The 22,064-nt window shown below is 35.7% G+C and overlaps 1 protein-coding gene across 4 annotated transcripts in view; it reads right to left on the bottom strand.

Annotated features, from left to right (window-relative positions):
- Positions 1-7,349: 7,349 nt before the first annotated feature.
- The window catches only part of TIAM1 (TIAM Rac1 associated GEF 1), a 125,196-nt gene continuing 110,481 nt past the window's right edge, over positions 7,350-22,064 (bottom strand). The window contains exons 22-27 of one of the 4 annotated variants that reach the window (XM_074300672.1): positions 21,040-21,098; positions 19,703-19,805; positions 16,920-17,007; positions 15,088-15,260; positions 12,587-12,646; positions 7,350-9,816 (exon numbers count right to left, since the gene is read on the bottom strand). In XM_074300672.1, the coding sequence (XP_074156773.1) occupies positions 12,618-12,646; positions 15,088-15,260; positions 16,920-17,007; positions 19,703-19,805; positions 21,040-21,098 (452 nt within the window). In that variant the 3' untranslated portion in view covers positions 7,350-9,816; positions 12,587-12,617. The remainder of the gene's footprint in view (positions 9,817-12,586; positions 12,647-15,087; positions 15,261-16,919; positions 17,008-19,702; positions 19,806-21,039; positions 21,099-22,064) is intronic. The other 3 variants (XM_074300674.1, XM_074300670.1, XM_074300671.1) reach the window with 3 other exon arrangements.

Raw genomic sequence — 22,064 nt, 5'->3', positions numbered from 1 at the left:
TTTTAGGATCTTTTGACTGGTATTAATGCACCTTGGCAGGTTACTCAGTTAAACATACTCCTTAGGAAAAAAAAAAAGTTTTGTGTTCAACAAATGTATATTTAATTCTGTATACTTGTGTTTAATAAATATACAGAATTTTGTATATAGAATTATATATATGTTCTATAGTGGGAGAAATTATAGCTCAAATCAAGCTCAATTAGAGCAGTGGAAAGAATAAAGGCTTTATAATCAGAATCTGGGATTGCATGCCAGGTCTGCACTTATTATGCCATCTTGTTTATGAGCCATTTAAGTTCCTCAGACTCTTAGCAATTCTCAACTTAAACAGAATCATATAATCCAATACAGGATTAAGTTAGTAGCCATTTAAAAGCTAAGACATAGTTGGGAAGTGTAAAATTATCCAATTCTACATGGCTTTTTTGGATCAATTATCTTTTAATCTTTTTTTTTTTAATGTTTATTTATGTAGAGTTTTATACCAAGGTTGCCAAACCAAGATCATGCCTTTAGTCACATACATTATGGAGAGGCTTTTTTGCTGTTAATTAAGGCATTTAACCTGTGATCTCAACGAAAAAAAATAATTACACAATAATTTCAATGAAATTGGTTTTGTTTATTTTGGGGGCCTTCCTGTGATTTTTTGTGGAGAAGAGTCTTTTACCCATCACAGGTTGATATTTTGGGATGAACAATCATTTTTACACTGAAACAGAGGACACAGGTAATGAAATATTTGGCTTGATGTCTTATTGTTACCTTCACAAAGCTGCTTCTCTGGGCCTTCCCACTGGTCCTAGATAAGTGACCTAAATCCAATTTAGTAGTCAATGGAGCCACTCGGTAATTATTATTGCCTCAACTTGTCCTCCCATAAAGTAGCTCATTCATATTTTGCAGTTCCGTTACCACTATTCTGAATCTCATTCAGTGTGAGAAAGATCAATTGATCATTGAGTGCTCTAAGGAATGTTCACAAAGGCCAGGATTTGCCATGAATTGAAATTTCAGGCCTCTCCACGATTTCCTGCAACTACCAAAGAGTGGGGGGAGTCTGTTTAGAATGTCCCCTCTCAATAGAAAAGAGAGAACTATGGGAGACTAAATGTGGATTGAAGCACAATATTTTCACCTTTTTGTTGTCCTTCGCTTGATTTTTTTTTCCTTTTGCTGTGACATTCTTGTATACTATGACAGATATGGAAATATGTTTAAAAGTATTACACATATTTAACCTACATCACATTGTTTGCTGTCTTGGGGAGGGGGCAGGCAAAAGGAGGAGAAAAAAATTTGGAACACAGTTTCACAAAAATCAATGTTGAAAACTATCTTTACATCTATGTGGAAAAATAAAGTGCTAATTTAAAAAATGAATGAGCTCACTCAAGGAGAGGCAAGAAGCAGAAGCTGGATTCAACAGTACCAGAGATGAGTCCACCTAACCAATTCCAAGCTACTATTTTGTGACCCACTGATTTTTCCAATTGTTTTCTGGGACCTTTTGCTCTGACCCACCCAACCCTGATAAATGGTTATCAAATGATTGACTTTAGAATAATTTCAGGAGGATTGTTTTTTGGTTTTGTTTTATAGGAGACCTTCCTCTGGTTTTGTATGGGGTATAAGTCTTGATTTTTTGCTTAAGGGTACATATCACAAGTTGATACTTTGAGATTAACTATTATTGTCTTAAATGATCCTTTTCCCAAGAGCTGGGCTTTTCCTATATGAGTGTCTCTCCTCCAAACCTTCGCGTCCCACCCTCTGTTGGAGGTGCTGCTTTATCACTAACGTGCTCTTAGTTCAGGTTTGAAGTTAGGACAGAAGAAGGCATTTGCTCATTTAACAGTGGAAGCTTATTTTGCTCCAATCCAGCAAGAATGCAAAACAATGACACTTTTTGGAACATAGCCCTCCTTGAGTCCATTTGAAAATGCATGTGTTCTACATTTTTAACACAGTTAACATATGTTGGATTACATGCCATCTAAGGGAGGTGGTGGGGGAAATTCAGAATACAAAGTTTTGCAAGGCTAATGTTGAAAAATTATCCATGCATATTTTTTGAAAATAAGCTTTAATTTTTTAAAAAAAATGTTCAGATAAGGTATGAGATTGTGATGAACTGAGACACCCATCAATGTTGAGAGACTGTCCGAAGGACTTTTCATGTTCCCTATAGATTAAGCTGCAAGAGGGAAGCTGGGTCTATTCCATGTTATCTGGAGGGTTTGTGGAGAAGGAAAAGCAGGAAAGGCAGCTGTGTTAGAAAATGGGTCCAGAAAGGTCCCGTTGACAAAGTTATTTTGGCTGTTCCTTTCATATCTTCTCTGAACCCCTGCCTCAATTTTTACAAAGCTGCAAGCTTGATTTCTATAGACTGCCAAAAATCATGGCCCATTTTTGCACCTGGATTTCCATCAGGGTCAAAAATCCATCAGGACTCAAAACTTCTTTACATTTCAGAGGCAAAAAGAGTGTTAGTGTATCTGCAATTTATTCAAAATATTTATAACTTGTCTCTAACGTATTAACTGAGTTGTGGAGATCGGAAACCAAATTGGTCATTCTGATCAACCCCAACTCCCCACCCACACTCCCATTCCAGCACTTGCACAGTAGGATTCCTTGAAAATGATACTTTCAGTCATATTTGAATACTGGTCCTGTAATTTTCATAGATCTGGAAGTGGAAAGAGCCTTGGGCTTCATCTAGTCCAAATGCCTTCATTTTAATAAGACACCTGAGCCGCAGGGAAGCTGAGGCAATTGGCCAAGAATTCATAAGTAGTAAGCATCAAAAGCAAGATTTTAAACCCAATTCCTCTGATTGCAAGCTTTTCTATTATACCACTCAGATATTTCTGAGTACAGTACAGCCCACTGTGCAGCCATGCTTTCTCATTCTTTTTGATTTTTATCTAATTTTCCCATAAATTTTCCATGTAGAAGCTACCCAATATACTAGAGACTTTATCTCGAGGTATTTTATATTTATTTGCTTGGCTCCAAGCAACCCAAGGAAGGTCCCATTTTATACCTTCTAGGCAGCTAGGTTGTACAGAAGAGTTGGACATAACCAAAACAGCTGAATGATTCCTTTTAGAAAGGAAAGTGAAGGAAGGCAAGAAAAAGAAAGGGAAGAGAAGGACATGAAAGGACAGACTCCTGCATGAAAGGACAGGACAGAATAAGACAAAAAAGGAAGGGCAGGGAAGGGAGGGAAAGGAAAAAGAAGGAAATTTATTTCAGTCATTTCATAGGCAACAGTATGAAATGATTTCAGCTCTTAACTAGCTATAATCAATATCCTAGAACTGTCTTGGACTTAATCATCTTGCTTCCTAGATTATGATTTTATTGCTTTAGATTAAAATTTTCTCAGAAGATTTGGTATATGGATAATGTATTGCACTCAAGAAATGAGATTGCTAGTTATTTTTAATGGTTTCTAAGAATATATTATGTTTTCCAGAGTATCTTGAAGGATTCTTCCTATAGACATCAATCTGAACTGAAACCGGGTCCCATAATTGGCTTTTGGATTGATTTCCTAGAGCAATGGAATTGGATAAAAGTATTTTACTTCATAGTTGGAATATTTTAAGAACTATTTTAAAGGCCATGCATTGTATTAAAGGAATATACATGTTTTTTAGTTACAGTAAGTTGCTGAAGATTGGATTTTCTAGCATCATTCTCGTGGTAGCTATGTAACATGAACTGAAACTTTCCACTGTTCTCATACACCTATATTAAATATCACTACCACTCTCCTTAGTTGAATGATTTCATTGCCTTAAGATGAAACAGAGCTAACTAGTTAAATGAGATATATACAAAACAAATAGGAGTTTGTTAGTATAGTTAGCTAGTTAGTTATATTGGATTTAAATATTTAGCTTCCTAGTTGAAAGATTTCATTGTCTTAGATTGAAATAGATCTATCCTATAAATGGAGAGCAAAAAGAATCAAATGTGATTGAACAAGTTATTGTGTATATTTTCAGGAATATATCAGGTTTTTAGTTATTTAATTTAAATTCCTAAAGGCTAAATATATTTTTCTTAAACATTTTTCAGGATTTTCCTACAAGCAGCAATCTAATATAATCTGGAACTCTCCATTGGCTATGGAATCCATCTTAAATCTTGGTTTCAATATTTGATTGCTTTAGATTGAGACTGTCAACTGAAAATTATGATAATCAATTGGATCAAAAGGTCTGTAAAGAAAGGGCCAGCTGGCCTTTTTTTTTTTTTTTTTTAAACACATCTAGACATCTGGATGTTCAGTAGACTTCTTAAATTAATCAATGTCCAAAATTGAAATCATTATCTGTCCCCCAAATCTTCCCTTCCTACAAACTTCCCTATTATTGAGGAACCACCATCCTCCCAATCTCCCAGGCTCACAACCTCAGTGTCTTGCTCATCTTCTCACTATTTTATCACCCTCCTCACCACTTTCCCTCTTTTCTCCTAAACCAATCTGTTGACAAAACTTGGTGATTTCACTTTTGCAACATCTCTTGAAAACATTAACAGTTAACCACTTTCTTAAATTTAGATGGTTGACAAAACAATAAATCAAGCTCTGATTTTTGGAGTTGTATTTCTGAGGTATAAATCTTCACACTTAAGTTTAATAGTTCATTCTCTCAATCTAATACAAATTATCTCCAGCATATCCTTGGCTCTAATCTCTTTGAATGGTTCAGATTGTTAGTTATTTGTCTATGTTCTTAGGAGAGCTAGATGGCACAGTGTATAAAGTTCCAGGCCCGTAGTCATGAAGACCTGGGTTCAAATTTAGCCTCAGACCCTTCCTAGGTGTGTGACCCTGAACAAGTCACTTAACCCCATTTACCTCAGTTTGTTTATCTGTAAAATGAACTGGAGAAGGAAATGACAAACCACTCCAATATCTTTGCCAAGAAAATGCTAAATAGGGTCACGAGAGTCAAACATGGCTTGAAACAACTGAACAACCACCACCTATGTTCTTAAAGATAACAATGACTTGCTGCTGCATTTTCAGGATAACGTATATTGGCAGCAATCTAACAAAACCTAGAATTCTCCCTTGATTATATTATCTTTTTTTGGAATCATTGCTACTCAATACCACTTCGTCACCCCCACCCCCACCTCCACCTCAACCCTCCCCATGACTGCTTTTAGATAGTTCCAGTTAAAGGTCTTCAGTGTTCCACTTCCCGCACTGGGTCAAAGAGTATATTTAACATAATAATACTTGGAGCAGAGTTTCAAATTCGTTTCCAGAATGGATGGACCAGTTCACAATTCTACCAAAAGCCCTTCTAGCAATTGTTATTTCTTTTTTTTCTCAACTTTGACAATATATAGATAGAACTTTAGAACTGTTCAAAATTGGATTTCTCTATTAGCAAGGTTAGAGTAATTTTATGTGGCTACTGACAACTTTAGGTCTTTTCCTCCCTCTTCAACTATTTATCAATTGGGAAATGGCTATTATCCTAATAAAATTGAGTCAATCAATATAGCTTCAAAATGAGACCTTTATCAAAGAAATTTGCAAAGATTTTTTTCCTCCTTTAACTTGCTTCTTTTGTTTATGCAGTTGTTTGTTAATCAGTTATTTTCCTCCATCTTATTCCCTTAGACTTTCTCTTTGTTTCTTACCCCCTTTTAATTAAATAGAAGAGGGCACTCAGTATCACTGTTCCAGGTGCAATCAATCTACTTTGACTCCCTAGCCCCTCTTCTCTTTCTCTGAGAGCCAAATTACATCTTATCTTGCCTTTCTTTTATTCCCACTTTATGATCAACTCTTCTTAGTTTAAATCTAGTAAGGCTCCTCCCTTAATCTGCCCTCTCTTATCTGCCCCTTCCTCTATTTTTCTTTTGTTTCCAAATGGAGCAAACTATTTCTGTATCTAGTTGTGTGTAGTCTTCTCTTCTTTGACCAGTTCAAATGTCACCCATTCACCCTCCCTTTCTATTTATATAATCTTCTCCTGTACACCTCAATTATGAGTTTTCCCCCATTCTTCTTTTCCCTTCTACTCATCCCCCCAAATGTATTCTTCTTCCATTTCCTTTTCAGTCTTAGATTTCTACTATGACCTCTAGTGATACAGGATTATGAAGGGACACAAGTATGATCTCTTAGAATGTGGAAGTTTTTCTTTACTTATGATTGCTTGCTCATGTTTACTTTTTGTTTCACTCAGCTCTTATCTTTTTAAATTTTTTATTATTTATCTCAATTACATTTAATTTTTTAAAACTCAAATTTTCTATTCCATTTTGGTCTTTTCATCAGAAATGATAAAAAGTTCTCATCCATTTGAGTTGTTCTCTGCCCCTCATTTCCCCAATGAAAAATTATATTCAGCTTTGCTAGTTTTTATTTATTATTCAGTCTGTAGCTTTTGGAATATTATATTCCAATTTCTGTTTTTTCATAGTGGTGACTGCTATATCTTGAGTGATCCTGATTGTGGCTCCTTTGGTAACTAAATATATTTTTACATTACAACATTTTTTCTGCCACCTAGAAACTCTGGATTTTTGAAATGTACTCGAGTTTTCTTTATTGTTTAAGAAACTGGTTTATTCTATTTTCATTTTGCTCTCCTCTGATTCTAAGTGATCTGAGTAGCTTTATGATTTTTTTTTGGAAAAATATCTATAATCTGTCATGGATTTTAGATGATTCTTAAAATTATTTCTCCTTTATCACTCTCCCAAGTCAGTTATTTTTATTAAGAGATAGTCTTGCATTTAATTCTATTTTGATCCTTTGATCTTGTTTTAATATTTCTTGTTGTTTTACAGATCTTAAAACATATTGCAGAATAATTCTGAAGTGCTGTTGAAGGATCTGGCTGGGGGCTGGAGCAGCCTGTAGTATTATTAACTATTATTTAAATATTGCTTAAGCAAAACACTTTACATATATTATCTCCTTCCATCTTCACAATGCCGTGAGGTAGAAGCTATTATCATTCTCAGGATGAGATAATTATTTGTAAAGCTCTTAGCACAGTGCCATGTAGCACTGTATGCAGAATGTAGCCACATATTATGGCATATACACCAGACGTGTCAGGTACTTAATTAAGGCTTGTACTGTTCTCCTTATTTGTTTGACAGATGAAAACTGAGGCTGAGAGAGGAGAGGAAATGTTGTCCAGGTTTACATTATTAGTAAATCTCTCAGGCAGGATTTAAATCCAGGTCTTTTTTTTTGTTGTTTTTTGAATTCCCTTCTAATACTTAGAAACGATGATTTATGTGTTCTCCCCTCAACTAGCTTTCCCATCAATCAGAAAAACAACTTGTCCACATATTTTTCAATATTTTATTTTTGACAGGCATTTACAACATTCCATTCATAGACCTAAAAACATAAAAATAGACCTTCTTTCAGCTTATAAAAGAAATATATAAGAACTTTTGACATAGACACGTCATGACAATATGTACAGAGACAATGAAACCCTCTCCAAGCACCAGATTTTGCAGTATTTTAAAACAGGCCATGTTTCACTGGGTACAGTATATAAGGGCTATTGATAAATCTCTACGTCTCTAATTAATTTTAACAACTGAACCAGAGATAATATGGAACAATGAAGTGATACAAAGGGTATAGAAACCATTCTAAATCTTTTAAGAAAACCAGAGAGTATAGCAAAAGTTTAATAGAATATGACTTTCAAAATATTAAGCTCAAGCCCCTGAAAACCCAAAAGGGAAAGGGGGAGTGAGAGTGGAGGTGGGGAGGATATAGGATAGGAGAATAGGTAAGACTAGAAGGGACATAGAAGCTTTACTGTTTTGGAACATTTTCTATTATGTCTTAAAATATAAAGTTATAAATGATTTTGTATAAAATATAATCCCTAAAGCTACTATAAAATTCAGGTTCTTAAGTACCTACTGATGTGTCAAACACCAAATAGATATTTATCCCCAAAAGAAAGTTTTCATATTTGAGCCCTTCTTTGGAAGTGAACATTTGTGAAATGGGATGGTATGGGGTGGAGGAGCTATAAATCCTCTAATTTTTTTTTTTTTGCTTTCTTTTGAATTAAAAGTGCCATAACTTCTTCTTATTTGGATCTACTTAAAACATTAGATTTTGATATATCTACCCTGCTTTGTTGGCATGAAGAAATTGTTAAACGCTAGAGACTTGTGAAGAGGTTTTTGGTTTCTAGAGGTTTATTTATAGTCTATCATGGAAGAGAACATCTATGGATAAAGTAATGGGGAAATCAATGTAAGCCATATAGACTTTTTATGGAAATGATCAGTTTATTGGTCAAGTTCTCCACCCCACCCCCATCTTGGCTATACTCACCAGACACGTTTAGACTCATTGCTAATTACTAATTCAAATAAATTTCCATCTCAAATATATATATATTCAAACATAAAATCTGCTTCTTGGAAAGACAATTATTTCCAAGAAAGAGTTCCAGTTGATCTTTCATGTATAAATATAAAGTCACTATGCCTAACTCTTCATTTAATAGACCTGGAGTTACATTAACACTGTAAAAATCTCAACTATTTGTGCCTTGCACATCAGGTAACATTTTAAAAAAAATAGTGTTTTGTTTTCAAGTGATAAATTTGGATCTCTTTTTTAAAGAGTTTGGCATCTTTATGATTCTATGCAAAACTAGAGCTTCCAGCACTGACATTAAAAAAGACCAGTTACAGACCAAAAACAAAAACAAAAAAAGGGAGGGGGGGGGGGGGAGAAGGATGAAGGCTTATCAAACAGATTCTCAAGCCTTCCTCACATGTTTCTAAAATACAAATATTCTCTGACATCTAAGAAAGAAAGGAGTAAGAACACTGCAAATTGTACAGAGATATTTTTCAAGGCAGTTTCCTATCAAGGAGATGAATCTCACAGATAAAAAAAACAAAAACAAAACAAAACCAAAATCCATTGCTCTCTCTGCTACCACTGAAGATCATCTGCTGCACATACTTAAATGCCTTCAGTAACCCATTTTCCAGTGCTATATAATGCGCTTTTAAAAAATATATACATATATATTTTCATTTCTCAGCCCCTGATTATTTGAGAATAAATAAAAGCCCTTGGTAATGTACACAATACAAGACTCCAGCTTATTCTTTTTTCAAATTCTAAACTAATCTGTTTCTGTTAAAACTTACGAAGTGATGTGGCTACATGGTTTTGGAACAAGTCAGCCGCCAAAACCCTGTGTGCAAGTGCGCAATCTAAAGGATAAGTCTTCTCAGTATGTAGGAAGGTGGGGAGGGGGGAACCTACGAATACTACCTAAAGGGGAAATGACAGTTAGATTTCGGTGTTCAGTTTCCTGGTGGGGACGAAGTCTTCTCGCCTAACCCAGATGACTTCCTCCCCGGCGTTCTCCAGACCGCCATTGATGCCGGACAAAGCTGCTTGCTTCTTGAGCTGGGTCATCCTGGAGGCGTGACTATCCATGGCTTGTGGGCTTCTTCCCCGCCGGCTGAGAGAGGCAGCCTGGAGCTGCTCCTGAAGGTCTCTCTCCACCGGGGAACCCTTCATGGATTTGCAGTATTCATCATCGTCACTAAGGATGTCCGTCTCCTTGATGTCATCTTGCTCCTCGTACTGAGCAAGATCAAACTGTTCCTCTACCCAGCGGTCAGTGTCCCTGCCGCTGGACGGGTGCTGGGACTCTGCCTTAGGGCTGCTTGTGGAGACAGCATCGGAATCAATGGTAAACCTGTTTCGGGCCAGGCGCCTCCTCCTTCTCCCAAGAGATTTACTTGGGGCTGACACTGTACACACACAAAACAGATATAAAAATAAAACTCCCATATGTTTTACATGAAATGAAATTCCCGAAAATATGTCCGTACAGACGACATTCCCCTAACAACTTCATCATTATCTGCAGTGAATTCACATTTAACTCGGTCTCAGGAGGAGTATTTAAAATGTTTAAAGGGAGTATTTAAATTTAAGGTGAGATAATGGCAATGGGTAGAAGGATGAGGAGAAAGAGACTTAATTCCCTTAAAGAGAATTTTCTTTTACTTGTATCTATCCACTTAGATATGAGTTGTAAGCAAGTGATGCTTGCTGCCATTTCTCTTAAGAAGAATCCGAGTATGCTTCTGATTGATCATGCCCTTATGCCTAAGTAGAAAGTCAGAGCCTCCCTCTCACTCCTCTAACCCCCATAACAGCAAAATAGGTTTCTTTTTATCTTTTTTATTTTGGGGGGGGCTGAGGCAATTGGGGTCACACACCCAGGAAGTGTTGTTAAGTGTCTGAGGTCAAATTTGAACTCAGACCCTCCTGACTTCAGGGCTGGTGGCTAGCCACTGTGCCACCTAGCTGCCCCAAACTGGTAATATCTTAATATTTTCTTCATGAATCAATAAAGACCTTAAGGCAGTGGCCATGAGCTACAGAAACTCTTTGGACCTAGAAATTTTTCTGTATCAAATAGACAAAATCATCAATTTGCCTCTTTAAGATTCTCAGCCAAGAATTTAGAATTTTAAAAAAAAATTCTTTATCCATCAATCCATCCATCCATCCATCCAGACCGGTTTTTCCAATTGCCCAATGCAAAGGCTTCTCATGGGCCTGATCCTACTGATCAGTGCAGGAACTCCAGCCTGTGTTTTTAGGCAGTCAGGTAGCCTCCTGCTCCTAGAGGGGAGTCATATTGGTACCAGACTTGGGGCTGATACCCAAATGGCTTAGTTTCCCTTAACTCTGAATTTTAAATTCAAGGATAAATTCAAACTTCCCTGGCAGCAGGGATCATGGGCATGTACCTTTATACCTTGCCTAAAATGTCTTTTGAAGATCATCAGAGGATTATTTTAAATTTTTTTTTGGGGGGAGGGGAGGAGAAACAAAACTAAGACTGATCAAAGAAGTTAATCTTCCCAACCACCACAATATTTTCTTTTTTTAAAAATTGGATTAAACTTAGCTTTGGAGCTCAGGAAACCTGAACACTGACTACAACATAAAACAACTCCTGCAGGTGTCACCTGGCCTTACACCTTTTTACTTTCTTCTATAAAGTGTACAAGTTAAAAAAGACTGAGTCATTGTAAGAAATAAATAATAAATTACTGTAAAGCACTTTTGTAAACAAAGTACTAAATAAGAAAAAGGGAAATTCTAAGAATTATCGACTTACATGCAAAGTGCTATTCACAGCAATATTATTGTTTTTCCCTTTCCTCTAGTAATAAAATTGCCACATTAAAGACAAGACAATGAAATGTTATAATACAGGAGTTCTAATAGAATCTAAGAGTTCTAATACATAATCTGACTTGACTGACACATAAAGTACCACAGTTCAACCAGCTCCTGAGTCAGTTTTAACTCAATAATGGATCATCTGTAGTCGAGCTGTAATTAGGAATCTCTGTACCTGATATGCCAGTACAGTGCTGAGAAAGGTCTGGTAGGGAAGGGATGTAAAAAGGACAGGGAAAGGTACAAAGAATCTCATTAAGATACTTTGGGGGGAAGTGAGGGTAGAGAGGAATTTGGCTCCTACTTTACTCTTCCAAACAAGGTACTAAACTCAGCCTGTTTCCATGTTCTTAAAGGATTGAAATTGCTGCTAAGGACCTTAGAAATTTCAGCACCCTGGAACAATACTCCAACTGCCCTATCTTAGTTATTGTTCTGATTGAAGTCAATTAAATAGAGTAGATTATTATTAGACTTTCTTGATGACGAGTCAAAGTATTTTGCTTTCATCTTTAGACAAAGTAGAATAAAACAGAAAAATTACTTTCATTTAATGACAGCACAAAATGAAGCATGAACTTTTACCTGCTAATGCTTCCACTGAATAACTTAGGCCATTTTGGGTAAGTGTCCCCCACTTTTTCAGACAAACATTTTTTTGATTTAAATTTTCTTTTTCTAATATTAGGAAAGAATGTTTAATGTTGTACTGACTTAGCTAAATATCATATGTCTGATTACAGATAAATGCTCCCAAAAGGAGAAAGCTAAATATGCTTTTAACAACAAGTCAGTGAATTATATATTTGCCCTAATCCAACAGGAGGTGAGAATCCTCTGGATGTTCACAATGATGCAAAATTGGAGTTCTTTAAAAATGGCTGAAGAAATCTTACAAGGAACCCCTAATGAGTTCCCTAAAGACCAAAAATGCTTACTTACAATGAGCTTAAGTTCAATGAAATACAAATATGTAAAATACAAAAAAGGGCTCAATACAAATGAATATAAATAGCTGAATTCATCTTTATCAAATATTCCTGAGAATATACAGAGAAGGTACAGCTGGGAAATTTTCAAGCTACTATCTTGGTTACAAGAAGACAAAGAAAAGGAGAAGTGAACACTGCTAAAATAAGGGCCCCTGGGACAACATAATAATGGACAATATATTAGGACTCGCAAGATTCCTTATAGACATCATAGCAGGGCATATACAGAAGTAGGCATTATACAAATACTTATTCATTCACTGAAATCTGCCTAATGGAAAAATTATTTTTATAACTTAAAAAATAGAGAATTATTTCTAAGCATTACCTAAGCTTTCTCTTTCAGGGTCTTCACCCAGTCACAGGACACTGTGCCTCTTAGACATAGCTGAAGGAAAGGAGGAAGATGATGGAGGAAAGGTCACATAGTGTAAGACAATCTCAGATTGCCTCCAAAGAAGGAGGAAATGAACTATCTGGATATGATTAATGAAAAATTCTGACTTTTCTGGAAATATATATCACAGCAGTGCTCCCAAAAAGGAATAACTGTTCTAGTACTACTACTCTCTCAACCTCTTGGTGAATGAATCTTAAGTTTATACCATGGGAACAAATCCACTTTTCCCCTTTTCTATATCTGGACAAACCTTTCTCAAATTAAAAGACTCTCCTCCAGAAAGTCTCTCCCATGGATATATTAAAATAATACAAGATTCACCAAAAGACAGAATAGAGATGACTTCTTCAATGACCCTCTGATTATTAAAAATCAAATAAAGCTTAAGGGAGAGGTAAATTTGCGTTTGCTACTGCAATGGCGATGATGGTGGTCAGCATAGAATAGATCAAATAGAAGAGGGTTTTCTTAAAGATGGAGAGATCCCCAGATGCTCCTGTTTGAAAAACTGCTTTGATTATATCAAGTCTTGGAACATTACAGAGCCCCCTGAGCAAAATCCTTAAGGATCCAAAAACAATTTGGCCTAACTATCATAACGACATAAAAACAGTTTGCTCTAACCACTGAATGGGAAAAAGCAAGTGGAAAAAGAATATCTGTTGTCCAGATTATGCCAGAGAGCCCAAGGACCAAATTTATCAGTACAGATATCTTGGACACATACTGAAAATAAGCAATGGTTTGTAGTTGTTGTCATTGTTTAGTTTTGTCTGACTCTTCCTGACCCCACATTTAGGGTTTGTTTTTTGGTAAAGATACTGGAGTGATTTGCCATTTCCCTCTCCAACTCATTTTACACATGAAGAAACTGAGGCAAAATGGATTAAGTGACTTATCCAGAGTCTCACAGCTAGTAAGTCTCTAAAACCAATTTGAACTTAGGTCTTCCTGATTCCGGTCTAGCACTCCATCCGCTGTACCACCTTGCTGCCTCTAGATAATGAAGGGAAACATTATTTATTTATTTATTCATTCATTCATTTATTTCCCACTGTGGAAATTGAGGTTAAGTGACTTGCCCTGGGTCACATAGCTAGGATGTATTAAGTGTCAGAGGCTGGATTTTAAGTCAGGTCCTCTTGACTCCAGGGCTAGAGCTTTATCTATGATACATTGAGCTGTCAGGGATTCTTCTTTAACAATTAAATAGGAAAAGTATAGAAACTGTGCAGTGCTTTTAATGACTCCAAGCCACTTCCTGAAATTAATCCTTCAGATTCATTCTTTTTTTCTTTCTTTCTTTTTTTTTTTTTTAATAGCAATATTTTTCCAGAGAGGCAGCAAAATATAGTGAAAGGACGAGAAATCAGGAAGAACCGGATTTGAGTCCTATCTTTAACATATACTGTGTGACCATTTGGAAGTCACTTAATTTCTCAGTGTCTAAGCAATTCTAGGAGAGTATAACTTAGAGAAGAGTTGTCAACCTGCATTAGTAGAGGAAATTTCCAAATAGGGATTCCCCCATAAAGTCCAGGAGCAAAAAAATAAATAAAAATCTCTCAAGATGCTCTATGGATTTGAGTCACAAACAACAACATAAATGTAGAGGTAATGGTGTGCAAAGCTACAGTACACTAGCAATGGCAAATGGCAGAGGAGAAACTAGTGTAAAGGACATTGTCAAAGGGACGAGGGATTCCATATGGAGATGAGGCAAGCATGGAGCTGGATCCAGGGATGCCTGATGGAGGGTCTGTGTTCTCCATAATCTCAGGAGCTGCCAAGAAAGGTCCCCAGCACTGGTAGGACTTTCCAGATAGGACATCCACGAGGATGTGCACAAGAATGACCACTTTGGAAAAGTTTACAATTTTTCACACCGAAAGGAGCCTCCACTGCAGTGAGATCCCAACTCCATCAAAGCATTGAATAGAAAGAAGTCATCTCGGGCAGGAGGATGAGAAAAGAAGGAAGCAAACTCTCCCGATATTTTAATTGGCCACAAGATCAGAAACAATAACGTGAATAACTGAGTTGTTAAGTCACTGAACTACCACATGTCCAGAGAAAAGCACGGCCATTATGCTCTATAACCAACGCCAACCAGCATGCAAAGCAGCCACCTTCATTCGGATGGAGTGATTAAGCCTATTCCACTGAAAGGATGTGATTGTCACCAGCTCAGGAGGGACGTGAGAGAGCTCTCAAGTCAAAAGGAGGAGGGCAGCAAAAGAAGCAGAAGAGAAAAGGTACAAATTGATGACAGTAGGAATGAAAAAGACAGAGGGGAAATCGCCGCCAAGGAAAGCCAAAGCGCCAGCCTTCACCCCATACAAGGCAATACTTCCATCTTGCTCAGCAAGCTGGGTCCTACAACAGATTTGGGATGACAGGAATCTTTAAAATCTGTATCCCTACAGTACCTGCCCTGCTCATAGCTGGCCTTGCACCTTTAAGGGTGTATAGTCTTTTTCCTCCAAAAGGGACATATTGCTGGGACGAGGGCAGACTTTCTGTTTTGAGGAGTTGCCTTCTGTGTTTATCGCGTAAGATTGATTGCACAGCCTTCAGAAAATCTTTTCCACTTTCTGGGGAACTAAAAAAAACAAAAACAAAAACAAAAAAAAAAAGAAAAGAAAAAAGAAGATTCAAGTAAGATAAAAGGCAGAACTACTTAAAATGTATCTAGGGGCAGCAGTATGGAGCACTTGCCCTGAAGTCAGGAGGGTCTGAGTTCAAATCTGGTCTCAGACACTTAACACTTCCTGGCTGTGTGACCCTGGGCAAGTCACTTAACCCCAGTCACCTCAGGTCCCCCCCCCAAAAAAAAAAACTATAGTTTTTAAATCTCTGGATTTGTCCATGTCATTAGGAGTTCCATATTTTTTTGTTGAGGTAGTTGGGGTCAAGTGACTTCCTACCTGTGAGCTAAGAAGTGTTAAGTGTCTGAGGTTAGATTTGAACTCAGGTCCTCTTGACTTCAGGGTTGGTGCTCTATCCATTGCCCCAGCTGCCCCTAAAAACTACAATTTTTATGCTGTACTAACACATTTGTAAATATATATTCCTTTTTCCACGCTACTTGAAATCTATCTATGACTTCCAGGACATATTAATTCATATCTAGTGGCTTAAAAGCAGATTGATTTTGTATTGCAAAATATAATCAACTTTTGCTCATTATAAATACTTCAGAATTCAACATCTTCAAACCCTTTCTCAAATTTAAACTATGTCATCTTAGCAAGTCTGAAGAAGAACCCCAAAATTCGTTTTTGACAAATAAATTTTCCCAATGGAGATCCTTGATCAGCTTCACAATAAATCTTTTTTAAAATTTAAATGTTTCACATTAAAAGTCAACACACTAGTTCTTTGCAACTTGCAATTTTTTTTCTGTTCTAAACATGACTTAATTTGCAAGTTTTTATTCAATATTAAAGCCCCTGAACCTTTAAATGGATATTATATTTATTGAATAATTTAAATTCTTTCTTAGTACATACAGAATGGGTATAGTCAAATTATTGATACAGGGATGATTCACAAATCCAGACTATGAATTCAGCACAGATTCATAATGTCACCTCGGACCACCGTTATCTACATTCAACACTCTCCTTTGTTCCATCTCTCCCCCTGGTCCCAATTCTCCAACCTCTCAAGGATGCTATAAATGACAAATATGAATAAACTGATTTTTCTAAGAAGAGAAGTACAGGATTTCTTATTGTCATAATATTATGACACATTATAGATGTAAATAAAGTAACAGTTTTTATATTGAATATTACATGTACATAAAAATTCACATCTTTGAAAGCTAAAGCAGTAACCATTTTTATAGTAAGAGTCTGTTGAATATTAATCACATCTTCTGTGTTGATTTTTTTTTTTTAAATCTAGTCTAAACATTGCAGGAGTCAGGAGTTTAAATTGTACATTTTGTAGGTATAAGTAATAGTTTGGGTTGTTTTTGTTTTGTTTTGTTTTGTTTTTCTGAGGCAATTAGGGTTAAGTGATTTGCCCAAGGTTGCACAGACAGGAAGTGTTAAGTGTCTGAGGCCAGATTTGAACTCAGGTCCCCTTGACTTCAGGACTGGTGCTCTATCCACTGTGCCATCAAGCTTCCCCATAAGTAATAGTTTTTATTAATGAATGCAAAATGGGCATTAATGACCCAAAAACTCCTCACAGGAGCAAGCCATATAGGAGCTTTTCCTTTTGTATATATAATTCATGTATGAACACTTACCTGCAACAGAGGTGGAATGACCTCTCTGGTCTCCCTTCAGATTCTGATTTAACATGGACAATCTCACAGACTGAATTAGCTTCTGCATCTAGGTAAATTGGGAATAATACAAAGCAAGGATGAGTTAATGTACATTTCTTTTATTTTTTGCTATTCCTTTTAAATACATAATTAAATTATCATATACATTTGTTTTTTCTCCCCCTCCCTCCTACATTTATATGGTTATCATTAGACACAAACATTTCAAAACTAATGGAAAAACACTGATTTATTTTATTTTATTTTTTTTACAAAAATGGTTTTCATACTTTAGTATGTAAAACTCGTTAAATTCAACTGAATCCCCCAATCCTGAGACACAAATTTTGCTTCTTCTTGGAAGTTTGTAAAAAGCTGTTGGAGAGAGGAAGAGAAAGAGACTTTATAGATCAACCATTAGGTTATTGCAAAAGTTTAGGTGGGAAATGATGAGAGCTTGAACTAAGGTGCTAGCAGTGTCAAAAGAAAGAAAGAGATATGAGAGATGTTACAATAGTAGAATCAATGGCCTTGAAAAAAGTTTGGATATGGGGCATGACAAACTGTTATGAGTTGAGAATATAACATAAATTTTGAGCCTGGGTGACTGAGAGGATGGTGGTACAGTAAAAAGGAAAATTAGGAAAAAGAAGAAAAAATGAGTTCAGTTTAGGATGCCTTGAGTTTGAGATTTTTATGAGATATCCAATTCAAGATGTCCAACAGATAGTTGGAGATGTCAGACTGTAAGCTAGGAAAAAGGTTTTGTAATTGTTGTTCAGTCCTTTCAGTCATGAAAAAAAGATTAGAGCCTTATAAAATATATTTGAGAATAATCAGCATAGAGATAATTGATTCCTGGGACTTATGAGATCACCGGACAAAATATCTAGATTTGGGAATTAAGAGATCAACTGTTAATTTTGAAGAGAGCAGTTTCAGTGGAATTAGAAGGTCAGAAACCAGACAGTAAAGAATTAAGAAAGAGTGAAAGGAAAGAAAATGGAAGTACCCTATTATGAGTGGCCTTTTCCAAGAGTCTGGACCCAAAGAGTGTTCAAATTGATTGGGTGATAATTGTGGATCAAATGAACCCCAAAGAAGTAATAGAAGAAAAGCATGGCAGTGGTAATAGAGTGCAAGGAGTGTTCCAATTCTTCCACCATAACCAGTGAGTTGGGTATATAAGTAAAAAATGCGAGAAAGGGTAGCCACAGAAGCTGTGTTCATCAAGAGGAAGCCAGATCTCAATGAATGAAAGTAGAGAGAAACAATGAGAAAGGAAAATGTTTAAGATGTTTAATATTTATCACATATAAAACAGACATGCCAGAGACCAGAGTGGAAGGTTAAATCTTGAATGAACTATTAAGGGGAATTGTCAGGATGAGAGGATGGTAATAAAGGAGTAGGCAGCAGGTGGGGAGGGGAGGGGAAAATCTTTAGAATGGGGAAGTTAAGCTGGGCTGGACATAGGCTAATTATTGAGGGTTATTTTTGTCCCCTGGGGGCCAGGCAGGCTATTAGATGATCTAGTAGTGAAGAGTAAGCAGTGAGCTGATATTTCTTCTTCATTTTGGATGTAGAATTTCATCTTTTTTTTTTCTTTGTTCTTGTTTGTTTTTAGAATCTCATATGCTTTTTTTTTCTTTCAGTTGTGGCTGTTCTTTTTTGATTTTGTTGTAAAATCTTATACAATATTTTTTCCCCCTTAGTTACAAGTAAACAACATTTTTTAACTTTTTTTAAAATTTGAGTTCCAAATTCTCTCCTTCCCTCCTCCAGATGCAATTCGTTAGAGATTATATATTACAGTCATGCAAAACATTTCCACAATAGCTATGTTGCAAAAGAAAACAAACCAATCCCCCCCAAATAATAAAGTTTTTAAAAGTATGAAAAGCTGGGATCTTGTGATCTTTTTTTAAAAATGTAATCTATTTTATTTATTTAATGATTCAGTTATCCTATTCATTCTTTTTTTTTTTTTTTTTTGGTCAAGGCAATTGGGATTAAGTGACTGACCCAGGGTCACACAGCTAGGAAGTGTTAAATGTCTGAGGCTGGATTTGAATTCAGGTCCTCCTGACTCCAGGACTGGTGATTTATCTACTGCACCATCTAGTTGCCCTAGGAACTTAGATCTTAATATGGATTATGGTCCATTAGAGATTTGATGGCCAAAGAATGGAGTTTTGGGAGTGGAGTACTACAGTAGGTTATATTTATGTTCTTTCCAGTAGCAATGGTAAAGTTGACTTGGTTACTATTTTCAAAGCAAGAATCAGAGATAAAAGAGGATCTGTATGAAGGGGTAGATGTACATGGGTGAGGTAGGTATGAAGAGAAGAAATTACAAGATGCTCAAGTAGGCCCTGGTTTTCTGGTGAGTTGTTAAATGGGGTGTGAAGCATGATTTCTGATCAGTGGGATTAATGGAGTCAGATAAATTTTTAGACTTTTATTATTTTTATTTTTTAATTATTAATTAAATGTTTTATATTTATATATACATATATATGAAATTTCATGTGTCTCTGACTATACTATGACTATACTGCCTCAAACTGATTTATCAATATTATTTATTTATTAATTATAATTACTCATTATTAACTCCTCGATGGTGAATAGCTCTTATCTCTGAAGGCTTGATTTGAACTCAGAAAGATTGATTTTCCTCACTTCAGACCCAGCTTTATCCACTGTACCACCTAGCTGTCCACCAAGAGTACTAAATGTACATATTATAATGACTTTACCTGCACTTGTCAAAGCTCGAATCTGAAGAGCTTCAGTAGGAATCATGTGACGAAACCGGAATGGGTCCCATTCCTCATAAATTGAAAGCCTGTGAGATCCTACCTGTATGAATAATGGAAACTACTTCAGTCAAGAATAACATATTCCACATGGTAAATGAGTATTGTATTTTGTAATATTAATGAGTATCAAATGAGATAATATGAGCAAAGGGCTTTGTAAATCTTAAAAGTTTTATATAAGTATAAGCTAAAATTATTACTTATAGACCAATTATTATTAAAAATTAACAAAGTTATGTTGCAATAAAGTTTACAAAGCACTTTTGCCACAACAAGCCCTAAGACAAAAACCCTAGTTTACAGCTGAGGTAACTGAATCTTAGACTTGTGGAGTCACCTAGTAAGCTAATAAGAGATGGAACTGCAAGACAAATGAATGTTACTTTTAACTTCATGTGACTACGGACTCCTCACTATAAAACCTCAAACCTAATATTAATGGGGAAAAAAAAGTAGTATATTCAGGGTTTCACAGAGAGTGACAGAATGTCACAGGAAGGTCATTAGGATACATTAAGTCTTTAAAAACCAAGTAAGAGTCTTCTCTACTTGACTTAAAACCTTAACTTCCCTTAATACTTATCAATTCAACCTTTCCTCGAAGAACTCCAGTGAAGGGAAAGCCAAGCAATCCACTTTCTTTAAACAGCTCTGCTCACTAGCAAGTTTTTCTTTAAACCATGCTTAAATTTGCCTCTTTGCAAGTTTAAGCTTTGCCTTCTGTGATCAAGCAAAACATCTAATTTCTCTCCTGTGAATGCATTTAAAATACTTGCATTCTGCTATTGTGTTACTTCCTAATTCTTTCTTGACAAAATAACTCTATTTCTCTAACCATCCTGAAAACTTTTTCTATTGATCAATATTCCCTCCTTCCTAAAATGTGACACTGAGAACTAAGAAAATACCCTAGATATGGAAGCAGGAGCTGGTTGATGAGCAGTATGGAATATGCAATAAATGTTGCTAACAGGCAAACAGAGGAAATGATAAGCAAATTTTTAAAGGAAGAGAAAGGTAGGAGGTGGGGGGGGAAGAAGGGAAGAGAAAAGGAGTTAAAGAGATATTATTAATTGCTTTCAGGTTGTAGGCTCACAGTAGCTATTTATTATATCTTAAGTAGAAGTCTACTTTAAAGTAATAAACCTTAAAAAAAAAAAAAAAAGCCAACGCCCACAAATACCTGGGGTCTTTTCTCTGAAAGAAAATCATAAAACACTAAAACAAGCATGTCTAAAGAATATGTAGAAAGAAATCACAAAAACAAATCTTACAAGTTTCTTCTTTTGTTTGGAACCATCTTTATATACAAGGACCACGGCCATTTTGAACACTGGGAGAAAAAAAAAAAAGTCAGGTTTTTATTTTTGTTTTTTAGCATCTTTTCCTTTTAACCTTCTATTCATCTAGTATGTCCAAGAAAAAGCACCTTTCTGAGGTAAAACTTTTCCAGGATCAAATTAAGTATAGAAAGCCTTGCTTTACTTAGGTGGAAAACAACTTTTTCTAGAAATCTATCTATCTAAATAGTGACACTTTTAAAAAATTTGAGTTCCAAATTCTCTTCTTCCCTCCACTCTCAGTTCATGTTTTCAACTTTGTCACATATGTAATTTAAGAAGTATGAATGAAGCAGGTGTACCCAGAACAACTGAATATTAGAGTTAAACTAGAAACCACTAAGTACCTTCTCAACCTTCTCACCTTTATTTAAAAACATTTTTCAAATTGGTAAATTGTCTTTTAACACATTTTTTTAAAAATTAAATTCTTCCATATCTAATCTATCCAGTAAAGATGCTTAGAATGAGTGGTTTTGATTGAAGTTTTCATGATGCATAAAGTTACCTACTTAAAGTTACCTACTAATAGAATGATAATTACTATGTTTATACTTCTTTTGGATCTGCTTTATTTATTTTCATCCTCCTTACTTTCAGAGATAAAGAAACAGAAGCCAAAAAGAATGGTGAAATGACTTGCCTAAAGTCAAAAAGAATGGAATGAACCAAGATTTGAAACCAGATGTCCTAATTCTAAGTCTAGGGCTAATGAACCATGTAGTTCCTGTTGTTTTTTTAATTTATTTCACAGTAAGTAAATAAATGGAATATAGGTAGGTCATTGGTTCATTCCATGAAATTTAAATCTCTCTTTCTATTTTTTAAAATAAAACTTAATCTTAAACAATTTTATATGACCTTCATTTTCCAAAATATTCCACCCTTACCTCACTCCCCCTTTCCCCACATCCTGAAGACAGCCCTTATAAAAAAAGATTTTGTTTTTAAATTCATAA

The sequence above is a fragment of the Sminthopsis crassicaudata genome, chromosome 3, assembly GCF_048593235.1.
Source record: "Sminthopsis crassicaudata isolate SCR6 chromosome 3, ASM4859323v1, whole genome shotgun sequence".
NCBI lineage: Eukaryota > Metazoa > Chordata > Mammalia > Dasyuromorphia > Dasyuridae > Sminthopsis > Sminthopsis crassicaudata.
This window is presented reverse-complemented; position numbering and strand designations above follow the sequence as displayed.